The sequence below is a fragment of the Trichechus manatus genome, unplaced genomic scaffold (genome assembly GCF_000243295.1).
Source record: "Trichechus manatus latirostris isolate Lorelei unplaced genomic scaffold, TriManLat1.0 scaffold00016, whole genome shotgun sequence".
Classification (NCBI taxonomy): domain Eukaryota; kingdom Metazoa; phylum Chordata; class Mammalia; order Sirenia; family Trichechidae; genus Trichechus; species Trichechus manatus.
In genome coordinates this window covers 16,446,378-16,468,230 of record NW_004443952.1, presented here as the reverse complement: position 1 = coordinate 16,468,230, position 21,853 = coordinate 16,446,378, and the positions used below count along the sequence as shown (strand labels likewise).

Here is a 21,853-nt window from a genome sequence, read left to right as displayed (position 1 = left end):
ACTTGACCTTTGGACAAAACCAAGCAAAAACATCATGAAGTAGATTGTTCCCTTTGCCTATATAATTTCTGCCACCCTTCAAATAACACCTATTTGTCACGCAATGCTTTACCAGACCAGATGGGCAATAATTAAAAATTGACCAAAAAAACCTCATACACTGCTACCAAGCATATAATTTTTGAAAAGAGTTTGGCATTACTTAGTAAAGATAACAAGTGCATATCTTATGACCCAGCAATTCCTCTCTAGGTATATACTCTAGAGCAGTGGTTCTTAACTTCCAGTACACAGATCGGGTCTATGGATAGAATTCAGGGGATCTTATAACTTGAATAGGGAAAAGTTTTATCTTTATCATCACCAACTTCTAACTGAAATTAATCATTTCCTTTCATTATCAATGTAGGAAACAAATCACACTATTATTAGCAGGACCTGTGATTTGTGACCAATAAAATCATATTGTTAGATTCCATGGCAGTTGTTGCAAATATATTAAAATGTCTTTTATACTCATCACTACTTCAAAATTATTATAGCTGTTACACCCACCGTTAGATTTTGATATTTAGTGCCTTTACAATGACGTATGCTTATTTCTTTATCAAGAACTTGCTTTACATTTTGATGACTGTTTTTGCTGTTGTTTTGTGTCCTTGAGTCAATTTCGACTCACAGCAAGCCTATATGACAGAGTACACCTGCCCCATAGGGTTTTGTAGGCTGTAATCTTTACTGGAGCAGATTGCCAGGTCTTTTCTCCTGCAGAGCCGCTGATGGGTTTGAACCACTGATCTTTCGGTTAGCAGCCCAGTGCTTAACCATTGCCCTACCAGGGCTCCTTCTGATGATCTAGTTCAATATAATTGATTTTCTTTGTAACCCTACGTATTCGTAAACATTTAAAAAGACGAGGCAAATGAAATTTCCCAGTATATCAGTGAAGGGAGAGCACAGAATTACTGCCATATGCTTTACTAGTTTTGCTTCTCCAGAGAATCCAGCCTAAGACACCTCTGATATATTTCCTAAGTCCCTGAGTGGTGCAAATAGTTAATGTACTCAACTGTTAACTGAAAAGTGAAAGGTTCCAGACACCCAGAGGTGCCTCAGAAAAAAGACCTGGTTATCTACTGCCAAAAAGTCAGCCACTGAAGACCTAGGGAGCAAAATTCTACTCTGACACACATGGAGTCACCATGAGTCAAAATAGACACCACAGCAATTGAGTTTTGGGGTGTTTTTTTTTTCCTTCCCTCTTCTTTAGCTTTCTGTTTCACCCAACCTAGATTATAAATTACAAGAGGGCAAGAACTTTGGTCTGTTGTTCACCTCTGTACCCAGTTTCTGGAAGAGTGCCTGGTGAATAGATAGAATTTGATAAGCATTGGTTGAATTCGTGAATAGTTAATTTCAGGAAAACAACAACAAAAACTGTAAAAAATCAGTTTAACCATATAGATCCAGTCCTGGCACATGATGCTTTGTTTAGTGTTACTTAATTAGAAATAGATGCCCCTTCTCTGGAAAATCGAAGGCATCCTTCCTGAAATTACCAGTTTTAAAAAGCCTCCCTTCTTCTGAACAGATGAGTTCAGAAGCACTTGCACAAGGCACAACCAGTACAATCACAGGTGACAGCCCTGTAATAATTCCATAGTCCTAATAATGTAAGCAATATTACTTCAATGTTTGGAATAATGTAATTATAAATTAGCATAACATAAACCTTGATACAATGTAAATTAGTAATGTGATCAGTTAACTAATTACTAATAATGTGATCATTATTAGATGTGGGAAGGGAAGTGCATTTGGGGGGGGAGTGGTATGTAGGACACCTAAAACCGCTTCTTCCATAGAAAGAAATCAGTAGATACTAAATACAACTGAAAAAAATTAAGAAACAGCAGAATATGCCTATTATTTAGGAATATGAAAACAATCTTTAGAAGAAACCCCTTAAAGATGTTGAAAGCGGTTATTCTGGGGACCAGGAACAAGGGATAGGGAGTACTATATCAGAGGTCTGCTGTTTTGCTTTTAAGACTTACAAAACTATTTGATTTCAAACTATGTATCATTAAATTTGACTTTTTTAACTCTCACTTGGTGGCCCGATTACTCAGAGTTCCTGAGAAATTTAATCTAAAGCATTATTAGGAGCATTCCAAAGTTATGCTGAGGTTAGCAACGGGCACTGAGAACGCACTCAGTGCAAAAAGTTAAGGCCCGGTTGGTATTTTCTGCATGTCCATTACACCATATACAACTTAACCACACACACACACACACACAATACAAAACTCGTTGCTTGTCGATTCAAACTTATGGCAATCCCACGTGTTACAGAGTAGAACTCAGCTCCATACAGTTTTCTTGGCTCTAATCTTTACAGAAGCAGATCGCCAGGCCTTTCTTCCGCAGGGCTGTTAAGTGGGTTTGAACTACCAACCCCTCAGTTAGTGGCCAAGAGCAAACCATTTGCACCATCCAGGGACCTTATAAACAATTTGTTGTTGTTAGGTGCCCTTGAATTGGTTCCGACTTATAGTGACCCTGTGTACAAGAGAACTTAACACTGCCCAGTCCTGCACCATCTTCACAGTTGTTATGTTTGAGCTCATTGTTGCAGCCACTGTGTCAGTTCATCTTGTTGAGGGTCTTCCTCTTTTTTGCTGACCCTCTACCTTACCAAGCATGATGCCCTTCTCCAGGGTGTGGTCTTTCCTGATAACAGGTCCAAAGTATGTGAGACGAAGTCTCACCATCCTCGCTTCCAAGGGGCACTCTGGCTGTACTTCTTCCAAGACAGACTTGTTGCTTCTTTTGGCAGTTCATGGTATGTGGCAATACTGTTCACCAACACCATAGTTCAAAGGCATTAATTCTTCTTTGGTCTTCCTTATTCACTGTCCACCTTAACCCCGACAAAAACCTCTCTGGTTTTGTAGCAGAGTATTACATATGCATGCACCCATCCATCCATACTTCCTTCTCAGTGGACATACATACACACTTTGTACCACAAACGTATGAATTTTATGCAACTGCAATTGGAACATATGAGGTGGTAGACCCCAAACTGTGGAGCAGGACAGAGCTCAACATTCAGCTAATTCTAATATCCTCTGTGACATTTGAGGCAAAAGATTTGGGGCAACATCCAGAGACACATCCAAACTCCCTGAGGGACCGAATTACTAGGCCGAGCTGTGGAGACCATGGTCTGGGAGGAACATCTAGCTCAACTGGCATAACATCATTTGTAAAGAAAGTGTTCTACATTCTACTTTGATGAGTAGCATCTGAGGTCTTAAAAGCTTGTGAGTGGCCATCTAAGATACTCTACTGGTCTCACCCAGTCTGGAGCAAGGGAGAATGAAGAAAACGAGAGACACAAAGGAAAGATTAGTCCACAGGACTAATGGACCATAACTGCCACAGCCTCTACCAGACTGAGTCCAGCACAATTAGATGGTGCCGCGCTACCACCACTGACTGCTCTGACAAGGATTACAATAGAGGGCCCCAGACAGAGCTGGAGAAAAATGTAGCACACAGTTCTAACTCACAAAAAAAGACCAGACTTACGGGCCTGACAGAGACTGGAGAAACCCCAAGAGTATGGCCCCCGGACACCCTTTTAGGTCAGTAATGTAGTCAGTCCTGAGGTTCACTATTCAGCCAAAGATTAGACAGGCCCATAAAACAAAACAAGACTAAAGGGTCACACCAGCCCAGGGCAAGGACTAGAAGACAAGAGGGGACAGGAAAGTGGGTAATAGGGAACCGAAGGTCGAGAAAGGGAGAGTGTTGACACGTCTTGGGTTTGGTAACCAATGTCACAAAACAATGTGTGTACTAATTGTTTAATGAGAAGCTCGTTTGTTCTGTAAACCTCCGTCTGAAGCACAATAATTAAAAAAAAAAAAAACTTGGGGGCGGGCAACAAAAGGTGACTTAACAGGTCAGGGTGACGCAAAACATTCCTGGCGTCGTGCCTGCTGAAGACCACAAGCGAGCAAGCCCTCGGGGCCGCCCTCCCGACCGGGGCGGAGCTGGCCCCGCCGAGACCCACCCCGCCGTCTGCGTCTGCCACTGGTGCAGTCACGTCCCTTTCCCTGTTGGGAAGCAGGAAGGGGATGCCGGAGAGATCACTGGCTGGTTTCCCCTTCTCTGCAGTCCTCGAAGCCTCGCCATGCTTGCCCTCCGAAGCGGCCTGACCAGGGCCCTGGCAGCGCGGCCGCTCGCGCCTAAGGTAATGGCCGCAAGGGCGCTTCGGCCTAGCTCCTTGCGGGAGGGGAAGGGCGTCTGCTGATGCGCGCGCGCCCATACCGACGAGAGCCACGGGGTTCTACTCAACCTCCGGAGGGGAGGACCCCGAGATGCGCACGAGAAGGAAAGGGATCGCTTGTCGATGTCGCCTCGTTTTCAGTAGGCAGCAGGTGACAGTGAGCTTTTCTGGCTTAGGTGCCAGGCGCCCGTGAGGCGCGCCGGCTGTTTCGCTTTTGCTGCCCAGAAGCCTCGGGGCTGCGGCTTTAGAAGCGCCCGCCAGGTTGTCGGTGGGCCAAGAGCTTTGCGGGATTCTCTTATTGATGTCCCATTTACAAGTCACCACCCCCTCCTTACTGAAGGTTGAAGGAGGAAAAGGACTATCAGCCATTTGTAACAGAACCAGCTTCCTTTTAAACGAATTACGCAACGCCCGAGCATCCTGCAAAGAACCCTGAAGAGGAGGCCCAGGGTTCGGGTGGGGGAGGACCCAGCCCAGACGTACCCAGCCACATCTGCCTCGCTGCTAACTTTTCCGTGGGCGTCTCTCTTATTTATTTCTCCTGTGAAAAATGATAAAAATGTGTGCTTTTGACGTCATATTTTAGTTCTCCAAATACAAACCCACTGAAAATCAACTTAAGAAATTTTTACAGACACTCCGTTAACCCATTTTCTGATACATGTATATTTTATTTATAATACTTTTTAAACTGTAGATACTAAAACCAAATGAAACCCGAAGCCGTGGAGTAGATTCTTACTGATACTAGGAGGCAAGTGTGGTTGAGGGGATAAGGCAATTTTTTGTTGCAGTCAGAGACTAGAAAGCTGGGAGAGGTATATTAAGTGCCAGTTGCTGGCAAGTCAGTTTCGACTCATAGTAGCCCAATTAGGATAGAGTAGAATTGCCACATAGAGTATACAAAGCTGTAATTACAGAGGCAGATTTGGTGTTGCTTATTTGCATAACATTCTCTTATTAGAGTTTGACTTAAAAGACAATGTCCACCAACAGAAGGGATAGCTGCAGCTGTTTTTGGTGAGAATACTTGCTTTCTAAGCAAGAATTAGACATCTGGACAAGAAGAATATAACTGAAAATGGACATAAATGGAATGAACTCAAAATGGCCTTTATAATGCAGTCTTATTATTCACAATTAAATAAAATACATATATAATTCTATGTTGTAACCAAAATATCTGGAGCTAAAAGCCTGCTGATTTCATTTGACATACCAGGTAGTCAATGTAAGCCCAAAATTTATTCATAACTTTGCAGGTACCCAATCTCTTCTTTTAATAGATTATTCTGTTGTAATGGGCTTCTGGGAACCAGCAGGTATTAACCAGTCTCAGGTAAGATGAATTTGTAAACTAGAATGCCACATATGTATATGTGTGCATGTGTATGTGTGTCTATAAAGAGAAATTTCTGGTAGGACAATTTCTGGCAGATAATTTCCTACCGAAAGTTAAATTCATTCAGGGCACCAAATTAGAACGGAAGGTTACATAGTTAGCATGTAACTATTACAAAGTGAATTAAAGATTATTAAGAGAGATTTTCTTCCATCTGATGCAAATGGATGGATTAAATGCAATTTTTTTCATTACATCTATAATTAAAAACTAATAATGATTCAGACAATTGCTAACTTGTTAATTTTTTCTTTTTCTAGCATTCGTATAATCTACCACCATGTTACGGTACCATTGGATGGATTATAGCTTTCTATTGCATTAATTATATTCCAGTCCAGTTTTTGATCAGTCATCTAGATTACTAGATTTAGGAAATACTTTGACCTGAACTGCAATTTTCATTTTTTAAGAACATTAAAAATAAAAAAGTTTTTTACTAGTAAATGTATTTCCATTGTACCTTCCAAAAGAGCTCCATGTTTTACAAATGTAGTGTGTTTAAATGAATAACTATAACACATGCAGTGATGACTAAAAATCAAAAATTGGCTAAATAAGGGAAAATTATTTGTAAATTTATCAGGATCCTACTTGTAATTCTTGGATAAGGGAATATCAGTAAGATCTCATTGCTTTCTTGTGAACAACTTTCATGAAAACGTGACTGAAGTGAACCCCTGCTAAGAAAGTAGCCATATATTCAGCATATTTAAGATAGCTCTCTTTATTTACGTCTCTACATAAACAGAGATCTATAGAGATGATAACAGAAGTACCAACATGGATTATGATTCTAGTGAGTATCCCTTGTTTCCAGATTCAGACTTGGTTGTAACATAATATAATAAATCCTACCTCCCCAAAAAGGTCCCTGTGTGGTACAAGTGATTTGCAGTTGGCTACTAATCTAGAGGTTGGCAATTCAAACCCACCCGGCAGTACCACAGAAGAAAGGCTTGGCGATCTGACGCTGCACAGATCACAGCCAAGTAAACCCTATAGAGCAGTTGTACTCTGTTACACATGGGATTTTGACAGCAGCTTTTGTTTTGTTTTGTTTTGTTTTTCAGTCCCCAAAATGTTTAAATTTGTCTTATCTTTCTTCAGGTGTGTTCATCTTTTGCTACGGGCCCTAGACAGTATGATGGGACATTCTATGAATTTCGTACTTATTACCTTAAACCCTCAAAGATGAGTGAGTTCCTGGAAAATATTAAGAAAAACATTCATCTTCGGACAGCTCACTCTGAACTGATTGGATTCTGGAGTGTAGAATTTGGAGGCAGAGTGAATAAAGTGTTTCATATTTGGAAGTATGGTATGAGTCATCCAGCCTAAGGGTTCAGTACAGATTTTCATTCTGTTAGATGCAACGTGAGACTTAGTTCTTAGATCTCTACTACTGTAAATACATACAGGTCAAGTAAAACCTTTAAAAACCAAAACCAAAAAAAATTGAGTGGTTGCTCTTCCCGATAGTACACCTTTAACAAGCCCTGCTCAAATTCTTATGTTATCATAGAGGGGAAAATGTGTAGTCACATATCTTAAATCATAAAATTATGAATTACACTTTAATTCTCAGAAAAATTTTAGAATGTTTTATTATAAAAATGGTTTATGAAAAATTTAAAGCAGTGATTGTTAAGAACCCAAATGTGTTAGTATCACCAAAAGAAAGTTATTTTTTCTTATTATTGAAGCTATGGCTGGATATCAGGGTTTTAGTAGAAACAGTTCAAGCACATAGGGCTTTGGGGAAGTAGAGGATGATGGAGGATGATAGTTAACTTGTAAGCCTTTACCCAACTCTGAGAATGAATTATTCTGTTATGTTTAGGGGACTACTTTTATCTCATTTCTGCCCCCAGAGTTTCAGGGAGTTCACTGTTATTATACTACTAGGGAGAAAAAGGCAAAGGGATCAGAGTTCTCCCCACATTGAAACTGACCTACTCCTGGTTTAGCAGCGGTAGAACAGGTTACAGGAATGCCTAGATCAACTGCTAACCAAAAGGTTGGGGGTTCGAAACCACCAATGGCTCTATGGAAGAAAGTTGTGGCAGTCTGCTTCTGTGGAGATTTACAGCTTTGGAAACCCTATAGGGTGGCTATGAGTATGAATTGACTCAACGGCAGTGGGTTTGGTTGTTTTGGTTTCCATCTCTTTACTTGGCAATCTACATGGACTTGGTGATATCCAGAGAACTTTCAATAATTCCATTTAATGTTTTGTGATCAGTATCCAAAGTCAATAGTCAAAAAATAATATGAAAAATGGTCATTCTATACTTAACGTGTCCATACTTGGTATTTTTCCCTATTATAATAGAACTAGCCCCTTTAAAACACAATGCTTGTTTTAGGTATGCCCCAAGTTGAATCATGCCCCATTAAAATAATAAAGTCCTAATATAACTCAATCTGTAATAGAGGTGTTATTCCTTATCCCCAGCATAAACCATATAACTCTTCTACCATTAGTCTTATGAGGCCCTAATTCAAACAGAAGAAAACTAAGTAATGAGGAAAAAGAATGGGTAACAGTAGGTAAGAGAATTGGCTTCATTTGTTTGGAAGCTATTTGTTCAAAACAGAAAAGGCTTAAAAAGTACATCTTAATATCACTTACGTTACATTTGATTCAAGGTGTACGTTGATCTGACCATTCTCCACCACCAGCACCAAAGCGAAAAAGAGTGTTGTCTCTAAGCTGGGACTATAAATGACATGCCTCAATTAAATTAATAAGAATAATTAACATATATTGAGTGCTAACTAGGTTCCAAGCACTATTATAAACTTTGTTCATCTTAATTCATTTAATCCTCACAACAGCCCTGGAGATAGACACTAGATTATTATCCCCATTTCACAGATTAGAAAACAGGTGCATAAAAAGATTGAATAACTTACTTAAGTCATACAACTGCCTAGTAAATGGTGGAGCCTAAAAAATTCATTATAATTAGTTGTTTACATTTCTATTTCCCTGTTAGACCAAGAGCAGCTTGACCTCAGATATCACATCTGTTTATCTTGGTATCTCCAATGATACAGTGAAACCTATGAGAGCCGGAACTCGATGGGAACGCCTCCGCCTTTGACAGAGTACAGTCTTTTACCACTTTTCTAGCCCTCCTTTTAGTGGAAAATGTTTGAGTTTTCCTTCAGTGACAGGTTTCCACCTTACACAGGTTCCAGCTTTCTCAGGTTTTACTGTATAACACAATGTCCCTATATGTCCTTGAAGTACGTTTATTGAATTTAATGAAATCCCAAAAAAAATAGGAGATTTTAAATTGAAAATTTTTATTTTTCTGCCCATAGATAATTTTGCTCATCGAACTGAAGTTCGGAAAGCCTTGGCCAAAAATAAGGAATGGCAAGAACAATTCCTCATCCCTAATTTGCCTCTTATAGATAAGCAAGAGTGGGAGATTTCTTACCTGGTACCATGGTGCAAAATAGAAAAGCCACCAAAAGAAGGTAGGGCTTTCCTTCTTCATCACTTTGAATATTGGTGAATAAAATAAAAGACCATAAGCTATAAAAACTAAAGTTCCACTGGAAAAAATAAAAAATCCTTTGTATTATGTAGTAGGAGTCCCTGGGTAGCGCAGATGGTAAAGTGCTTGACTACTAGCTGGAGGGTTGGCGGACTGAACCTGCCCAGAGGCACGTCGGAAAGACAGGCCATCTGCTTCCGAAAAGTCACAGTGTTGAAAAGCCTATGGAGCAGTTCTGCTCTGCACACATGGGGTTGCCATGAGTCACAGTCAACTCAACAGCAACTAACAACAACATAAACATGCGAGTCTCAGGGTGGTGAAAAGGGTTAACACGCTTAGCTGGGAACTAAAGGTTGGAGGTTCCAGTCCATCCAGAGGTACCTTGAAAGAAAGGCCTGGTAACCTACTTCTGAAAAATCAGCCATTGAAAACACTGCAGCATAGTTCTAGTCTGACGTACATGGGGTCACCATGAGTCAGTGGCAACTGTTTTTTTTTAAACGTGCAGGTGCATGACCCTCAAGTCTGTTTATGTAGATTAGCCTTCCACTGGAACCAGACTAAACATGATTAGAAGTTGCTTGAACGTTTTCTGTGAAATCTCTTTCTCCCTACTTTAGGAGTCTATGAACTGGTTAGTTTTCAGATGAAACCTGGTGGACCAGCTCTGTGGGGTGATGCATTTCAAAGGGCAGTTAATTCCCATGTCAATCTAAACTACGCTAAACTGGTTGGAGTTTTCCACACAGAATATGGAGTACTCAACAGAGGTACAATTCTTCCCTTCTTATGTGATAATTATAAGTATACTGGTCATCTACTCATGCGTTTTTTGTGTCAGTTTGTTCTCTTTCTCATTATGGCATATGATTTTTTATTGTCAAATTTTTAGTTTTTGGTAATTTTAAGGGTTCAAAAAATCTTCTTTACATCTAATTTGTTTATACCGTATGAAGCTTTTTTCAAAGGCTGAACTGCTTGCTTTCCCTGGTACATGGAGATGACAGAACTTTAAAAATGAAGGAGCCTCAAGAAATAATCTACATTTTTCATTTTTTTTTTTCCTCTGAATGTATTTTTATTGATTTAAAAAACAAAAATTACTACCCCCGGACACCATTTTAGCTTAGTAATGAAGTCACTCCTGAGGTTCACCCTTCAGCCCAAGTTTGTTTCCCTTTCTCATTAGGGCATATAATTTTTTATTGCCAAATTTTTAGTTTTTTATGATTTTAAGCCTTCACAAAATCTTTTTGTTGTTGTTGTTGTTTGGTGCCATCGAGTCGATTCTGACTTACAGTGAGCCTATGTACCACAGAACGAAACACCGCCCAGCCCTCCGCCATCCTCACAATCGTCGTTATGCTTAAGGCCATTGTTGCAGCCACTGTGTTAATCCATCTCATTGCGGGTCTTCCTCTTTTTCGCTGACCCTCTATCAAACATGATGTCCTTCTCCAGCGATCAGTCCTTCCTAATAACATGTCCAAAGGATGTGAGAAGTAGTCTTGCCACCCTTGCTTCTAAGGAGCATTCTAGTCATATTTCTTCCAAGACAAATTTGTTCGTTCTTTTGGGGAATCCATGGTATATTCAGCATTCTTCTCCAACACCACAATTCAAAGGCATCAGTTCTTCGGTCTTTTTTATTCATTGTCCAGCTTTCACATACATATGAGGTGATTGACAACACCATGGCTTGGATCAGGTGCACCTTAGTCTTCAAGGTGACATCTTTGCTTTTCAACACTTTAAAGAGGTCTTTCACAGCATATTTGCCCAGTGCAGTCTGTCTTTTGATTTCTTGACTGCTGCTTCTATGAGTGTTGAGTGTGGATCCAAGTAAAATGAAATCCTTGACAACTTCAATCTTTTCTCAGTTTATCACGATGTTGCTTATTGGTCCAGTTGTGAGGATTTTTGTTTTCTTTATGTTGAGGTGTAATCCATACTAAAGGCTGTAGTCTTTGATCTTCATCAGTAAGGCCTTCAAGTCCTCTTTACTTTCAGCAAGCAAGGTTGTGTCATCTGCATTATGCAGGTTGTCAATGAGTCTTCCTCCAATCCTGCTGCCCCATTCTTCTTCATACAGTCCAGCTTCTCTGATCATTTGCTCAGTATACAGATTGAATAGGTATGATGAAAGATACAACCTTGACGCACACCTTTCCTAACTTTAAACCATGCAGCATCCCCTTGTTCTGTCCAAACAACTGCTGCTTGATCTATGTACAGGTTCCTCATGAGCACAATTAAGTGTTTTGGAGTTCCCATTTTTCGCAATGTTATCCATAATTTGTTACGATCCACGCAGTCAGATGCCTTTGCATAGTCAGTAACTAACACAGGTGAACATCTTTCTGGTATTCTCTGCTTTCAGCCAGAATCCTATCTGACATCAGCAATGATATCCCTTGTTCCATGTCCTCTTCTGGGTCCAGCTTGAATTTCTGGCAATTCTCTGTCGATATACTGCTGCAGCTGCTTTTGAATGATTTTCAGCAAAATTTTACTTGCATGTGATATTAATTATACTGTTCGATAGTTTCCACATTCGGTTGAGTCACCTTTCTTGGGAATAGGCATAAATGTGGATCTCTTCTGGTCTGTTGGCCAGGTAGCTGTCTTCCAAATTTCTCAGCATAGATAAGTGAGCACTTCCAGCGCTGCATCCGTTTGTTGAAACATCTCAATTGGCATTCCATCAATCCCTGGACCCTTGCTTTTTGCCAGTGCTTTCAGTGCATCTTGGATGTCTTCCTTCAGTACCATTGGTACTTGGTCATATTCTGCCTCCTGAAATGGTTGAATGTTAACCAATTCTTTTTAGTACAGTGACTCTGTGGATTCCTTCCATCTTATTTTGATGCTTCCTGCATCATTTAGTATTTTCCCCATAGAATCCTTCAATATTGCAGCTCGAGGCTTGAGTTGTTTCTTCAGTTCTTTCAGCTTGAGCAATGCCGAGCATGTTCTTCCCTTTTGGTTTTCTATCTCCAGGTCTTTGCACGTCATTATAAAACTTTACTTCATCTTCTCGAGCTGCCCTTTGAAATTTTCTGTTCAGCTCTTTTACTCATCATTTCTTTCTTTCACTTTCGCTACTCGACATTCAAGAGCAAGTTTGAGTCTCTTCTGACATCCAGTTTGGTCTTTTCTTTCTTTCCTGTCTTTTTAATGACCTCTTGCTTTCTTCATGTATGATGTCCTTTCCACAACTCATCTCATCTTTGGTCATTAGTGTTGAACGCGTCAGAAGTTTTCTTGAGAAGATCTCTAAATTCAGGTGGGATGTGCCCAAGGTTGTACTTTGGCTTTCGTGGACTTGAACTAATTTTCTTCAGTTTCAGCTTGAGCTTGCATATGAGCAGTTGATGGTCTGTTCCATAGTCAGCCCCTGGCCTTGTTCTGACTGATGATATTGAGCTTTTCCATCATCTCTTTCCACAGATGTAGTTTATTTGATTCCTGTGTTTTCCATCTGGTGAGGTCCACGTGTATAGTCACCGTTTATGTTGGTGAAAAAAGGTATTTGCAATGAAGGAGTCGTTGGTCTTGCAAAATTCTATTGCGCGATCTCCAGCATCATTTCTGTCACAAAGGCCATATTTTCCAACTACTGATCCTTCTTCGTTTCCAGCTTTCACATTCCAATCACCAGTAATTATTAATGCATCTTGATTGCACGTTCTATCAATTTCAGACTGCAGAAGCTTGTAAAAATCTTCAATTTTTTCATCTTTGGCCTTAGTGGTTGGTGTGTAAATTTGAACAATAGTTGTATTAACTGGTCTTCCTTGTAGGCATATGGATATTGTCCTATCACTGACAGTGTTGTACTTCAGGATAGATCTTGAAATGTTCTTTTTGACGATGTATGCAATGCCATTCCTCCTCTTCAAATTGTCATTCCCAGCATAGTAGACCATATGATTGTACGATTCAAAATGGCCAATACCAGTCCATTTCAGCTCACTAATGCATAGGATATTAGTGTTTATGCATTCCATTTCATTTTGATGATTTCTAATTTTCCTAGATTCATCTTTTGTACTTCCACGTTCTCATTATAAATGGATGTTTGCAGCTGTTTCTTCTCACTTTGAGTCGTGCCACATCAGCACACAAAGGTCGCGAAAGCTTGACTCCATCCACATCATTAAGGTCAACTCTACCTTGAGGAGGCTTCTCTTCCCCATTCGTCTTTTGAGTGCCTTCCAACCTGAGGGGCTCATCTTCTGGCACTATATCAGACAGTGTTCCACTGCTTTTCCTAAGGTTTTCACTGGCTAATTCTTTTCAGAAGTAGACTGCCAGGTCCTTCTTCCTAGTCTGTCTTAGTCTGGAAGCTCAGCTGAAACCTGTCCGCCCTGAGTGACCCTGCTGGTATTTGAATACTGGTAGATAGCTTCCAGCATCACAGAAACACACAAGCCCCTACAGTACGACAAACTGACAAACACCTTATGAAGCCTCTTTCCAATGCTGAACTGCTCCCTGGCACATCAAAATGATAGAATTAAAAGACTAGAAGGAGTCCAAGAAATAATCTATTTTTCTCATTCTATTTTCCTCTTAGTGTACTTTGATTGATTAAAGCAAAACAAAAACGTTACTTAGGATAGGGAAGTTATTTCTGAATGCAAAAGTAATAAATATTTTTTATAAATTTTGAAACAGGGATAAGCACAAAGAAAAAAATTACTCATTTCCCATTAGTGATAATGCTGTTAATATTTTGGTCTTTTTATTCATATGTATATATACATACACACACAGACATATGTATATGTATGTGTGTATACATGTATATAAATGAAATTCAAAAGCAAAAAAATAACTTACATAAAGGTGAACATACAGATGGCTACTAAATATACATGTAAGGTGATGCAGATTAAAAGAATAATGAGATACTATTTTTATCTTAGCAGAGTCATACAGATATAGATGTAAATATAGTGTTAAAAAAGTCGAGAAAAAATAAGAAGTCATATACTTTATTGGATTCATATTGGGCTAATTGTTCCCCCCCAAAATTTGGCAATATAAATAAAAAGCCTTAGCTTTTTTTCATTGTCTTTGCCAGTAATTTCACTTCTAGGACATATGCATTGGTGTATATGTGTATAGATGTGTTTAGTTATACAGGCAGGAAATTTTAAAGGATATAAAAAATATAGTATTATCTATAGTATATATATCATAGATAATATTTTTATATATAATATGTGTATAGATATTATATATAAATAATATCTGTATGGGAAACCCTGGTGGCATAGTGGTTAAGTGCTATGACTGCTAACCAAAAGGTCGGCATTTCGAATCCACCATGCGCTCCTTTGAAACTCTTTGGGGCAGTTCTGCTCTGTCCTTTAGGGTAGCTATGAATCAGAATTGACTCAACAGCAACGGGTTTGGTTTTTGGAATACCTATATGTCTACATATATAATATCTATATAGATAGATAATAGATATTATATATTTATATATAAATACTGATGGTACTGAAGATAGAAGTCCAAGCTGCACTGAAGACATTGGCGAAAAACAAGTCTCCAGGAATTAACAGAATACCAGTTGAAATGTTTCAGCAAATGGTTGCAGTGCTGGAGGTGCTCACTCGTCTATGCCAAGAAATTTGGAAGACAGCTACCTGGCCAACAGACTGGAATAGATACATATTTGTACCTGTTCCAAACAAAGGTGATCCAACAGAATGTGGAAATTATCCAACAATATCATTAATATCACACGCAAGTAAAATTTTGCTGAAGATCATGCAAAAGTGGTTACGGAAGTACATCAACAGGAAATTGCCAAAAATTCAAGCCAGATTCAGAAGAGGACATGGAACCAGGGTTATCACTGCTGATGTCAGATGGATCCTGGCTGAAAGCAGAGAATACCAGAAAGATGTTTACCTGTGTTTTATTGACTATGGAAAGACATTTGACTGTGTGGATCATAACAATTTATGGATAACATTGTGAGAATGGGAATTCTAGAATGCTTAATGGTGCTCATGAAGAACCTGTACACAGATCAAGAAGCAGTTGTTTGGACAGAACAAGGACATGCTGTGTGGTTTAAAGTCAAGAAAGATGTGTGTCAGGGTTGTATCCTTTCACCATACTTATTCAGCCTATATGCTGAGCAAATTATTTGAGAAGCTGGAATATATGAAGAAGAACACAGCATCAGGTTTCATGGAAGACTCATTAACAACCTGCATAATGCAGATGACACAACCTTGCTTGCTGAAAGTGAAGAGGACTTGAAGGCCTTACTGATGAAGATCAAAGACCACAGCCTTCAGTATGGATTACACCTCAACATAAAGAAAACAAAAATCCTCACAACTGGACCAATAAGCAACATCATGATAAACTGAGAAAAGATTGATGTTGTCAAGGATTTCATTTTACTTGGATCCATAATCAATGCCCATCGAAAGAGCAGTCGGGAAATCAAAAGACTGATTGCATTGGGCAGTCTGCTGCAGAAGACCTCTTTAAAGTGTTAAAAAGCACGAAAGCTAAGAAGTTCCCTGAATACAGGCAAACACTTTGAGGGACAGAGTAGCAGGGGCGGGGGCCTAAGGACCATGTTTTCAGGGGACATCTAGGTCAATTGGCATAACAAAGTTTATTAAGAAAATGTTCTGCATCCTTCTTTGGTGAGTGGCGTCTGGGGTCTTAAAAGCTTGCAAGCAGGCATCTAAGATGCATCAATTGGTCCCAGCCCACCTGGAGTAAAGGAGAATGAAGAACACCAAAGTCACTAGGAAAGTATTAGCCCAAGAGTCAGAAAGGGCCTTATAGACCAGAGACTGCATCAGCCTGAGACCAGAAGAGCTAGATGGTGCCTGGCTACCACCAATGACCGCCCTGACAGGGAACACAACAGAGAGTCCCTGATGGAGCAGGAGAAAAGTAGGGGGCAGAACTCAAATTCTAGTAAAAAGACTAGACTTAATGGTCTGACTGAGACTGGAGGAGCCCCAGAGAGCATGGCTCCTGGACTCTCTGTCAGCCCAGGACTAAAACCGTTCCCAAGGCCAGTTCTTCAGTCAAAGAGTAGACTGGACTATGGGACATAAAATCATACTCGTGAAGAGTGTGCTTCTTAGCTCAAGTAGATACATGATACTAAATGGGCAGCTTCTGTCCAGAGGTAAGATGAGAAGGCAGAGAGGGTTAGGAGCTGGTTGAACGGACAGGGGCAATCGGGTGGAAAGGAGGAGTGTGCTGTCACAGTATGGGGAGAGCAGTTAGGGTCACACAACAATGTTTGTATAAATTTTTGTGTGAGAGACTAACTTGAATTGTAAACTTTCAATTAAAGCACAACAATAAAAAATAAAGTGTTAAAAAGCAGATGTCACTTAAGGACTAAGGTGAGCCTGACCCAAACCATGGTGTTTTTATTCGCCTCATATGCATGCGAAAGCTTAACAATGAGTAAAGAAGACCAAAGAAGAATTGATGCCTTTGAATTATGGTGTTGGAGAAGAATATTGACTATACCATGAACTGCCAGAAGAACGAACAAATCTGTCCTGGAAGAAGTACAGCTAGCACACTCCTTAGAAGAGAGGATGGCGAGACTTCGTCTCACATAATTCAGAACATGTTATCAGGAGGGACCAGTCCCTGGAGAACGACATCATCTTGTTTGGTTAAGTGGAGGGTCAGCGAAAAAGAGGAGGATCCTCAACACGATGGATTGACTCAGTGGCAGCAACAGTTGGCCCAGGCATAGAAAGGATTGTGAGGATGGCACAGGACCCAGCAGTGTTTTGTTCTGTTGTACATAGGGTTGCCATGAGTCGAAAACGACTCGACAGCACCTGACAACAACTAACAACACATATTTATAGATATCTATAAGGAGGAATTCACTTAGCCATTAAAAATTAATATTATTGACATAAAAAATACTTGTATTTTTGAGTTTTAAAAATCTGTTATTAAGTATACTATACGGTATAACCCTAATTTGATTTTACATATTTTTTAAAGAAAATAAACCAAATATTAAGAAGTTTTCTCTCAGAGGTAAAGATTATGCTTATTTTTATTTTCTTCTTTGTATCATCTAAATTTTTTTATGGAAACACAATTCTCTTTATAATCTTGTTTTTTTTAGAGACAGGAAGTTATGGAACTTGAGTATAGTTTTGATTCTGTCAGCTGTTACTTTACTTCCCTCCTCCAGCCTTCTCTTGCTTCATCAGTAAAACCAGTTTGATTAGTAAATTTATAAATTTCTTTCCCAAATCTCTGTCCTCTCTGAGATCTTGAAACTAATATACTTAGTTTTACCTTTTTGATATTCACTGTTTTAATTTAAAGAACGAGACTTGACATCTCTGATTCATTTTTCTGTAGTTCTTATTTGTGGGAATGCCATGTTCTTTATTTTGGGTTTATTTCTGCAGTTCATGTTCTTTGGTGGCATGAGAGTCCAGATAGTCGTGCAGCTGGGAGACATCAGTCTCATGAGGACCCCCGAGTTGTGGCAGCTGGTAAGCTGTTTGACTAGGCATGAATTACTTTTAGAACATATTTGAGTAAGTCATCAACTTTGTCTTATGATTTTTTTTTTTTGCAGTCCGGGAAAGTGCCAACCACCTAGTATCACAGCAGAATATGCTTCTGATTCCTACATCTTTCTCACCGTTGAAATAGTCTGCTACGAGATGAGACATTTCATTAACTGCTGTAAGATATATCTGCTAGTGATGCTTAATTTTTCCCCAGAGAGTCTCACGTTTATTTGAAGGAGGTGGTAAGTTAATTAGCTATGTCCCTTGCATTATTGAAAGCTACCTCTGTCCTTTGTCGTTACCACTTCAGAAAATAGGTCTGTTCATTTCCCCTGTGGCATTTCACTGTCTGTTATACATTAGAAATAGCTGCCACTGCTTCCTGATCTTGATTTTTCCTTTATTTTCAAATATCGCTGCTTCTGTATTTTCACAACCTTTTTGGTACAGCATTTTCTTGTATTAAAATGATGTTATATTTTCATGCCGCTGACATGATTTTTAAATTATTTATATACAGTATCTACCTTTTTCAGGGTATCTGTTTTTCTGAGATTTTTTAATTGTGTCCAGTAAAGTTTATTTTATAGTATCAAATGGGATTCATAAGAGTATTAGATCAAATATATTTCTTTACATTGGAAAAGCATAATTTGTGTAGTCTGTATTATGGTTTTCACATTATTAATTACTCTAACTTAGAAAAGAATGTAATTAGGTCTTGGTATTAAAAAATTTTTCAAGGCTTGTTGATTTATATGCTGAAATGTGTTAATTTATAATTAATTTTACTAATTTTTACTTTGTTTTGAATTACTATTTAGCAGAGATACTTGGGACATCTATTTGTTTTAAAGAGATCTTTTATGGTTATGGACATACTTACCCTAATAAAAGCCTACATATCCATTCTAATTCTTTTTATTTTCATTTTATATTTTTATCCTCTTTTCTGGAGCTATTGCTGTGTTGCTATAGGGTAGTGACACAGTAATAATTTACCACCTTTATTGTAAATGGTAAGTTACATCAAGAAAATAGCATGCTAGCAACCCCAGAAGGAGAATTTCTTCAGCACTGTCACAGGTGTGCTAGGGTTTTCCTTGAAACACCTGTAATTTCTATTTTAGTTGAGTGCCTCTGCCTTCTAACTTTAGTTTTGGTATTTCCAAGCTCTCCTGCTAGTCTATACTTACAGCTATGTTATTTTACATTTCTAAAACATACTGCAAATTTAAAATAGTAAATTATGAATTAGCTATCTAAAGAAATTTTGAAAAACAGAAAGTATATCACCTTTTCTTTATCTGGACCTCTGGGATCTCTGATTTATCTGGACCATTATGTAATGTGAGACAGTCAGTATACCCTGCCTTCTCTCCTGTTACTATGGATGAACCTTACATGTTCCAAGCAAAGACAGGACTCTATTTTTACACTTACTTGCTCAAGGATGTGTCTGCAGTAGTTCTTCCCTCTGTTTCTTGAAACCAGTTTTTCCCTCTCTATAGGATCCTTCTTGCCAACAGACAAATGTGCTGTTTTTCCCATCTTAAAAAATACACACTTCTCTCTCCAGCTACTGCCCCATTTTTCTTTTCCTTTATAACTAAAAAGTGTAATCCATACTTCCTGCTTCCAGTTTCTCTCAGTTCTCTCATAAACTTAATCACCACATTAGCCAAATTGCCCTTGTCAATCTCATTTCTCAGTCATTTTACAATTGACATCTTCTTTCTTTTGGAAATACTTTCTCATTTGTCCTCCAGGACTCCACACAAAGCCTTCTTTTCTCATTAGCTGTTACATCTTCGTCTCCTCTTTCTTGACCACCTATGTTAGAGTACCCAGGGCTGATTAAATGAAGTGCCTGACAACACAGGAAACACTTGGAAAAGACAGCTAATTTAAATCATCTGCCTTTTCATTTTTCAGTGGTTTTCTTTTCTCTCTCCCTCGATGGTCGTTTTCGCACACACAGTTTTCTGTCATTTCATTAAAGTTTCTGTAATTTGAAGTTCAAGTTGGGAGGATGAAGTTATGATCCTGATGCTGAGCAGTCATCCAGGCTCGTTTGCAAGCCAAGGTGCTACTGCACACAAGTTCAAATTCATGCCTCAGCAAAAGGACTGCTCACTACACGTCACGGCCGTTCAGAAGAGGTCACAAGGAGAGCCAGGACTCTATTGTTGTGTCTTAAAGGGCTATCACTACAGGGGTTCTTCACGTACTGAGAAAAGCAGACATTCTTTTCTGAAACTTTGATTCATAATTAGCTGTGGAAAATCCATGTCTCATCATGGCACTATATAATGTTGTGTATACACTGTACAGCACTTTTTACAGGAGAAAAGGCACTTCTGATATTAGTCTCAGTATCTTTTTTATTTTTCTGCATCCTCACCCTTGCCAACCACCCCCGGCACCTTGCCAGTGTACTTGGCACACTGTGTCCTTATATTTTTGGTTGAATAAACAAAAGAACGCTGAAGGCTGCCTTTGTAGCCTTCTCAATACCAAGTTGAGTTTTTGTTAATTAAATAAGCTTAGCTACAGAGTATTTTCAAAGATCTCTGTAGCTGCAGAATCATCAAAGTGTTCATCTAAAAACCACTTAAATTTGCTTGATAAGAGTTACTTAATATAGTAACTGAATCATGAAGGTGCAAAACACCCCTTGTTTTTATTTTCAAGTAATCTCAGTTCTCTTGTGATTAACAGGACATTGAAGCCTTTTCTGAAATTTTTACTGCTGATCCAAATAGCTTTCCCTCTACCAGCAGACATTTCTTACTATTGTAAGTTTTATAACATTTTAACAGTAGGTGGTGCCACGAATGTACGAAAGTAAATTTGTATAGACCAACAGAACTGACACAGCTTTATTTCGTGACTCATTTACAACATAGAAATATCTTTTTAACACTTCATATAAAGTTATTGACAATACAAATATTTTTTTCTTTTAATGAAAATGATTTAACTTAGAAATCTATTGTGAAACTTCTGTCTAGTTTTGCAATTTTTAGATATTCCAGTGCAAAAATAGATCCCATTACAGACAGCATAAAGTGCTTGGAATGAAGGACCAATGATAAAGGAAAAGCACAAAACATAGCTTCATCCTAGAGTTTAAGAAGGGAGAATAGCATACTTAATCCTTAATGAAATATAAACATTCTATAAAAAGGGATGCAACAATTTGAAAAAAAAATTAGAGCATATCACTATAGTACTGGATTACTAGTAAATGGAGCCTTGATGGAGCAATGGTTAAGCACTTGGCGGCTAACTGAAAGGTCAGCGGTTCGAACCCACCAGTGGCTCCATGGGAGAGAAGACCTGGTGATCTGCTCCCATAAAGATTACAGTCTAAGTAACCCTTTGGGGCAGTTCCACTGTGTCACATGCGGTCGCTATGAGTCAGAATCAACTTGATGGCACCTAACAACAACATATTACCAGTAAATAGTAACAAGGTACAAATTAATATCTCAATTTCAGAGTGGTTCAGTATTATATGATACATGGCTCTTTGGAAAATTCTACCTGATATATACAACCACAAGAAGAAAATATAGACAAATCCCTTTTAGTCAATGAGTACTATGCAGTGAATGAATGATGTGTAACATTTAATAGTCATAAAGCATATGCTTTCAGTACAGATATTGAAAAACAGTAGTTTGAGGTTTGGTTGTTTTTTTAACAGTGAACTGTGCTGGGCATTTATTTATAGAGGGCTTTTTTTGTTATTTTCTTTTGTTTTTTTATATTCACAGGTGTTAATAACGTTTCCAAGGTGTCCAGAAGCAGCCAAGGCAGAAATCTATGAACATAATTTTTTTTGAGAATTTCTGAAACTCACATAGTTGTATTTCCACAGGGAACAGAAAAATTTTACTTGCTTGAGCATAAAGCTAGCAAAAATTTCTAACATAATTAGGTTTACAAAGGAAAATATAAAAGATTATCATCTGGACAGTCTAAATAGTAACAATATTAATAAAGGTGATGTATAACCATAGATTGTTTCTAGTTTCAAATGAGATTTTTTAAAAATTTACATTGAAACTTTTTT

At 38.6% G+C, this 21,853-nt stretch overlaps 1 protein-coding gene across 3 annotated transcripts; it reads left to right on the top strand.

Annotated features, from left to right (window-relative positions):
• The first annotated feature begins 4,104 nt into the window (after nucleotides 1-4,104).
• On the top strand, nucleotides 4,105-21,178 carry NIPSNAP3A (nipsnap homolog 3A). 3 transcript variants are annotated; one of them, XM_004372205.2, is made up of 6 exons: nucleotides 4,105-4,264; nucleotides 6,813-7,023; nucleotides 9,036-9,194; nucleotides 9,838-9,987; nucleotides 17,665-17,751; nucleotides 17,838-21,178. In XM_004372205.2, exons 1-6 carry the CDS (start codon nucleotides 4,205-4,207, stop codon nucleotides 17,912-17,914), a joined length of 744 nt encoding a protein of 247 aa, XP_004372262.1. In that variant the 5' UTR covers nucleotides 4,105-4,204; the 3' UTR covers nucleotides 17,915-21,178. The 3 variants fall into 3 exon arrangements, with proteins under 3 accessions (XP_004372262.1, XP_023583219.1, XP_023583218.1); XM_023727450.1 differs by lacking the exon at nucleotides 4,105-4,264 and adding an exon at nucleotides 4,292-6,501; XM_023727451.1 differs by lacking the exon at nucleotides 9,838-9,987.
• Nucleotides 21,179-21,853: the final 675 nt, after the last annotated feature.